Below are 6771 nucleotides of genomic sequence, written 5' to 3'. Positions count from 1 at the left end.
CATGATAGGTTGGAGATGGGATAATAATAATATATTCTCGGTACGATCAGCCTATCGCATGTTGAACGACAGGGGCACGAGAGACGGACGGGGTAGCCTGATTTGGAGACTCCGAATTCCACTCAAGATCAAAGTATTTTGTTGGCTAGTTCTTAAGAAAAGAACACTTACGGCGGTCAATCTCAGTCTGACAGGATGGCCTGGATGTACGACTTGTGCGCTGTGTGGGGTTCATGACGAGTCAGTGGACTATCTGTTCACCCAATGCGTCTTTACCAGGTATATAATGGTCGCGGGACTCGAAGAAGTTATGCCGGGGGAATTGGGCGATGACGTTCTTGAGGTCTGGGATAGGTGGAGGCGTAGGGATGGGGGGCTAAGTAGGAGGAACGGGCTACCCGAGTTAGCAGCGTGCTGGTGGACCATTTGGAAAGCTAGGAACGACGCTATCTTTCGAGCCATACAGTTTGACCCTGTAACTGTGGTGCGTAGGCTCAAGTTCCTGATTGACTCTTGGATAGACCTTCCTTAATAGCCCTCTTTATATATATATATATATCTACATATGCTTCTTTTTTTTTTCTTTTTTTTTTTTTCGTGTTCACGAGGCCCTCGATGCCTCACCCCTGTAGCATAATTCACCTTTTCAATAAATAAAGCAGATAGCGTGCTACCTATTCTCAAAAAAAANTTTTTTTAATTTTTTTTTTAATTTTTATTTTTTTTCGTGTTGACGAGGCCCTCGTTGCCTCACCCCTGTAGCCTAATTCACTTTTTCAATGAATGAAGCAGGTAGCGTGCTACCTATTCTCAAAAAAAAACAAGCCCGAAACAATACACTGAAAAGATAAGAATCAAGTTTTTTAACTTTACGAACTTCTTAATTTTTTTTTCTCTTTACTTCAACTATTGATGATTGGATATTTTATCGAACAGGGTCCAAGCCAAGATTCAGATATGAAACCATTACGGACCATACCCAACAAAAGAACGGGTCCTAATCAGGTCCAAGTTAGGTAATATATAAGATGTCCGAACCAACAACTGAAACTTAAATGGGTATTTTTTTTTACCCATCTACTATCTACTTTTGGCTTGTTTGGTTCATCCATTTTGAGTATGGAATTGAAATCGGTTTGATCAAATCGGGTTAATTTTGTTTGGTTCGCATGAATCAGTTTGAGATTCCTATTCCGGACTGGAATGGGAATGACCCATTAGCCTTCAACTTGATTCCGGTCTTCTAGTTCGGATTGAGATTTCATTCTGAAAGCCCACTAAGTTCTCGAAACTCATGTGACCATCTCACCCTCCTTCTCTCCACCTCTTTCTCATCAAAAAAAAAAAACCCTATCCTCTCTCAAAACCTTATTCCTAACCCACATTAATAAAAGTTTTTAAAAATAAATTTGAATTTTTTTTTGAAAAACTTATTAGAGAATAATATTATATTTTTCATAAATTTTAAATAATATAAATTTATATTTGAGAGTAAAATTAGTATTATAGTATCCTATAATTTTTTTAATTTATACGAACCAAACAATAAAATGTGAATAACTCATTCTAATTCCCAATCCACAAATAAACCAAACGTTTTGGGAGAGTGGATCATTCCAATTATACCATTCCAATTCATTCTCATTCCATTATCCATTCCAATTCCACCCTTAAACCAAACAAGCCCTTAATTGAGTCCGGATAGTGTTTGAATCATGTCCAAAATATCGAATATTTTAGACATCTCTAGTTTATATAGTTACTAAAAGCTTATAGACTAAGGTCAATGTGGGTATTTGGACCAACTTTTGAAAAGTAATTTTGGACCTAAAAATAATTTTCGGCTTAATAGAATATTTGTTTGTCTCGTTTTTTCAAAATCGGATTTTGAATTTTTAAAATCAATTTTTTGATTTTCGAGATCCAAAATAGAGCAGCTAAACTTATTTCTTCAAATCTGATTCTGATTTTGAATTCAAAATTCAAAATTTTATTTTAATTGTAAATACAAATTTTATATTTAAAATTTGAAATTTTAGAATTTATAATTAAAATTTAAAATTTAAATTTTATAATTTTGGATTTAAATTTTAAATTTTAATTTTAAAATTTTAATTTTAAATTCCTAATTTTAGATTTTAAATTGAAATGTGAAACTAAAACTAGATTTAAACATTCTAAATTTTAATTGTTAATTTTCAAATTTCAAAACATTTTAAATTTTGTAAAATTTTAATTTTAAATTATTTTAAAATAAAATTTTAGTAAAAAATTATTTATGGCAAACATCAAATTTTTTTGTCAAGATAGATGTACAAAATCACTTCAGAAAATTTTTTCAATCTAAATTCACCAGATAACATCTATACTTTTAAACCAAATCAATCTCAAATTAAAAATAACTCATATAAAAATTAATTTTTTTTGAATCTGGGCCAAATAGGCCTGAAATGAAACATTAAAACTATAACTAAGCAAATTTGAGCAACCCTCCCCGGTTCTTCCACAAAAGCTCGAACAGCACCCTCTCCGACGATACAATGGAAAATCCACTCCCCAAACCAACCCCAAACAAGTTACAAATTACAACAACTCTCCCACCACAAATCCCCCAAAATCTTTGTTTCTTAACTACTTTTTCTTCTTTTTTTTTTTTTTTTTTCCGTTGTTTTAATTCCGCTTTAATTTCGGTGTATGTATAGGGTTGCTCTGGTGACGGGGGCCAACAAGGGGATCGGGCTAGAGATTTGTCGGCGGTTATTATCGTCCCAGCGGGTAACGGTCGTTCTAACGGCCAGAGACGAGGGGAGGGGCGTGGCGGCCGTTCAGAAGCTTCGAGATTCGCGAGCGACGACGGGCGTGTTCTTCCACCAACTGGATGTCGCCGACTCTTCCAGCGTTGCATCTTTGGCCGATTTCGTGCGCGCCCAATTCGGAAAACTCGATATTTTGGTGAGAAATTTTGTTTATATAATATAATATATAATAATATAATATAATATATTGTGCGAATAATTTTATTTTATTTTATTTTATTTTATTTTATTTTTTAGCTCAAGGCAATTTTTCTTACTTTTCTGTTTCTTCACCTCGGTGTAATTGATATTACTATATTAGTATATAATTCTTTGTATGACATACTGACCTCAATTTATATCTAGTTAGTGCTTTACTGCTACAATGAAGTTTTACAACTGTGTGATGTTTAAACATGATTATTCTTAAAGCCTTTGGTTCTATATTGGCTCTTGCTTCTACATATGATGTTATTACATTTGGTCCCTTCAAAAAAAAAAAAAAAAAACACAAGAAGAAAGGTTGTTACATTTGGTATACTTTTAGTGTGTTATATGATTTTGACTTGATCCCTCTGTTTGCAGGTAAACAATGCCGGAGTTCTCGGAAGGGCATCAGAGACTCAAGGAGTAAGTTCATCAATTCGTGTTGTATAAATACTCCAAAACAACCTTAAACATTGCCGATAACTTAATCAGCTACGTTAGTGGTACAATTATTTGTAACATGTGATTTCTTGTTCTCTGCTACTAACTTTAGTTTCTCTCATGAGCCAGTTGGCTGGAGAGTCGACCAATTCCTTACCAGCTGGAGAGACTTATGAAAAGGCAGAAGAATGTTTGGAAACAAACTACTACGGAACTAAGAGGGTAACAGAAGCACTAATCCCTCTTCTTTTGAAATCCCAGTCACCACGGATCGTGAATATTTCCTCTTATTATGGCAAACTACAGGTGTGAGTTGACATAAAAGTGTTTTCCTACTTGTACTTATCCTTAATCTCGCTCTAATATTCTGACGTATAGATATCTTTCAAAATCCATTTCAGCGAATCCCCAATGAGGGCATTCAGAAAGAAATTGGCGACATCGATAGCTTGACCGAAGAGAAAATCGATGAGATGGTACGATCCTTTCTGAATGATTTCAAGGAAGGGAAATTGAGAACAAATAACTGGCCGGCTAGGTTGTCGGCTTACACTGTGTCTAAAGTGGCGATGAGTGCATATACAAGAATTATTGCGAAGAAGTATCCCGCCATTTGTACAAACTGCGTTCAGCCAGGCTACGTTAAGACGGACTTGAATGCGAATTCGGGTATATTGTCGGTTGAAGAAGGCGCGGAGGGACCTGTAATGTTGGCTTTGCTTCCTGACGGTAGCCCTTCAGGGCTATTTTATGATCAGACCAAAGTATCATCCTTTGTAGCGTAATCATTTCCAATCAAACATCAGATTATGAGGTTCCTTTCTCTAAACTTCTTTGGGTCTTTGTTGATCTTTGTATCTTATGTATGGTTTATAATAAATTTACACCTGTTTAATGCAATTGACATGATCAAAAGTTGATATTGCATATCTCATCTCAGTACAACATGTTATTTCATATGGTTTCTCTTGACTTTTTCTACTGTAAGATGAATTAATTTTCTTGTCATTAAGGTTTGAAAAAGTATATACAGAGAACCCTATACTTAAGCTCTTTGGCAAACCGGCACCTGAACTTCTAATTTTGGCCATTAATGTCCTTAACTTTTATCAAATAATTCAACGGGTCTCTTTTCTGGATCTTATACTTCCATTTCAAGCTGAGTTGGAATATCACATATGTCACATTTCCGCAACTTCTAGTTATTGCAAACGCTCAAACACTGAATATTTTTGTTCCATCCACTTAGCTGTATGGATGATGCCTTGGTTCTGAATAAATTTTTTCTCAATGCTTTATTATACCCTCCCCATCTCTCTCAGAAAAAAAGAAGAAGAAGAAATTTTAGAAGATAGCTGGAGACAAAAAAAACTACATGAAGAGTAGCTTTCCCAATTGGTACAAATGAGAAATTTTTGGCAGCATATAGAAAAGAGAATTCTGCCTTTTTATTTTTATCGAAGTTGATTAACTTAAAGATCAGTACATTTTAGCCATCAATTGTGTTTATTTTTGACATTTTTTTCTTAAGTCTTGCAAAGTATACTCTAGAGGTTACATAGAGACTATCATACAAGCTATCTACATATTGGAACCACCAAACCCTAAATCTTTTACTTACCAATAGAACTCCAGTAATAGTCCAAAACCCAACGGCAAATCCTGCTATTGTAATAAGGCAAAGGAGTAAGATCTCTTTTCGATTTTTGTCTTCATTTTCTGAAACATTAGTTGGAGTTTGATTTGACTGGCCAATTGTCGGGCCTTCAGCTTCGCCTTCATTGCCTGTGCAACTCACATTTATTTGGAATCCGCAAAGATATTGGTTTCCGACATATATTTTAGGATTCGTGAATGTATCCATCTGCTTTCCGGTCGGAATTCTTCCCGAGAAGTTGTTGTACGATAGGTCCAATAAGCCCAAAAAGCTTAAGTTGGACAAGCCAGAAGGAATTGCTCCTGATAACTTGTTTCTCGACAAGTTAAGATATTCTAGCTGCGTCAGATCGCCGATCTGGGCTGGTACTTGTCCCATTAGATCATTACTCGACAAGTCGAATATCAACAATCCAAGAAGATTTGTTAGTTCATAGGGTATGCTTCCTGACAAGCTATTCCTAGAGAGATCCAATATCATAATCTGCGAAAGAGGAATGCTACCATATCGATCTGCTCTTCCTTTGAAATCCAATATCATATTCTCATAGGCATTACCTATTGTGTTGTTTAGGATGAATCCAATTTCCGTATGAGGGTTCCTCATGGCCATGAAGTTGCCAAAGCTCATCGGTATCGGCCCCAAAAGATTGTTGTTTGAGAGGTCCAAGATTTGGAGAGCAGTAAGATTAGAGAGTTCTGTCGGAATTTGGCCAACAAACTTGTTTGATGTTAAACTAAGAATCTTAAGAGACGAGAGCTCTCCAAGCCATGCTGGTATCCTTCCTGTAAATATGTTACCACCAAGATCAAGAATTTCTAGACTCTTGCAGGTCTTTAAGAGTGGGGGAAGCTCTCCAGATAAACTGTTTTCTCTTAGGTGCAAGGATTGAAATCGAGGCAATTCACAAAGCCATTTGGGTATTCCTCCGAAGAGATTGTTATTTGAAAGCTCCAAAACTTCTAATCGAGTATTATTTCGACAATTGGGGAGTTCTCCTGATAAATTATTGTCTGTGATTGATATGGTAATGAATTGTGAATTACAGATAGACATGGGGATTTCACCATTTATTTTATTCATCGACAACAAAAGTGCACTTAAATTAGGCAATAGCTGAAAAATACCATCAGGAATAGGACCCACAAATGAATTGTTTGACAAATCCAGTTCTGCTGTGTTTGAGGGGAAAATGGGCACTGGTCCCTCAAAGAAGTTGGAACTTAAATCAATAATTAAATCCGCATCATCACTGAATTTTATTAAGTTGGGTAGCACACCATGAAGCTCATTATTAGCGAGATAAACAGTTGAAAGATTGGTCATTGAGTTCCAAAACCAATTTGGCACTGAATCTGAAATGCCCGTAGAAGATAGATCGAGGTAGGTTAGAGGCTTCTGCGTCTGAAGCCATGAGGGGAATCTGCCTAATTTACAGCCACGGATGTCCAAATAACTGAGTTGGAAAGGAGAAACCCAATTGTAGCTTAGATTTAAAACAAAGGAGTTGGAATTTAGGTCGATAATCTCCAACTTTGTAAGGTTAGAAAAATGATATTCTGAAATAACCCCAATAATGTTAGAAAATTGCGTACGGTAAAACGCAGCGGAAAAGGAAATCAAACAAATTTGATTTTGAAAAACTCTCGAGATCTAATCTCAAAAACCACG

The 6771-nt window shown here is 35.7% G+C and overlaps 2 protein-coding genes across 2 annotated transcripts; one reads left to right on the top strand and one right to left on the bottom strand.

Moving 5' to 3' along the window:
• The first annotated feature begins 2465 nt into the window (after positions 1-2465).
• LOC109706015 ((+)-neomenthol dehydrogenase-like) lies at positions 2466-4372 on the top strand. Its single transcript, XM_020226820.1, has 5 exons — positions 2466-2575; positions 2703-2952; positions 3381-3425; positions 3573-3749; positions 3845-4372. The coding sequence occupies exons 1-5, from the start codon at positions 2541-2543 to the stop codon at positions 4226-4228; spliced, it is 891 nt and encodes a 296-aa protein (XP_020082409.1). The 5' UTR covers positions 2466-2540; the 3' UTR covers positions 4229-4372.
• On the bottom strand, positions 4325-6556 carry LOC109706016 (probably inactive leucine-rich repeat receptor-like protein kinase At3g28040; the record flags this gene model as incomplete). Its single annotated transcript, XM_020226821.1, has 2 exons — positions 4325-4330; positions 5065-6556. Coding segments are annotated over 2 exons (1498 nt in total), but the record flags the coding sequence as incomplete, so codon positions are not given.
• Between the last annotated feature and the right edge of the window lie 215 nt (positions 6557-6771).

This window comes from Ananas comosus, unplaced genomic scaffold (assembly GCF_001540865.1).
Source record: "Ananas comosus cultivar F153 unplaced genomic scaffold, ASM154086v1, whole genome shotgun sequence".
Taxonomy (NCBI): Eukaryota; Viridiplantae; Streptophyta; class Magnoliopsida; order Poales; family Bromeliaceae; genus Ananas; species Ananas comosus.
The sequence above is the reverse complement of the archived record's forward strand: the minus strand, read 5'-3'. Positions and strand labels throughout refer to the sequence as shown.

Coding starts and splice junctions, on each gene's coding strand:
- LOC109706015 (XM_020226820.1), top strand. CDS start 2,541: ATGGAAAATCCACTCCCCAAACCAACCCCAAACAA. Junction 2,576..2,702: donor CCCAAACCAACCCCAAACAA/GTTACAAATTAC, acceptor GTGTATGTATAG/GGTTGCTCTGGTGACGGGGG. Junction 3,426..3,572: donor GGGCATCAGAGACTCAAGGA/GTAAGTTCATCA, acceptor CTCATGAGCCAG/TTGGCTGGAGAGTCGACCAA.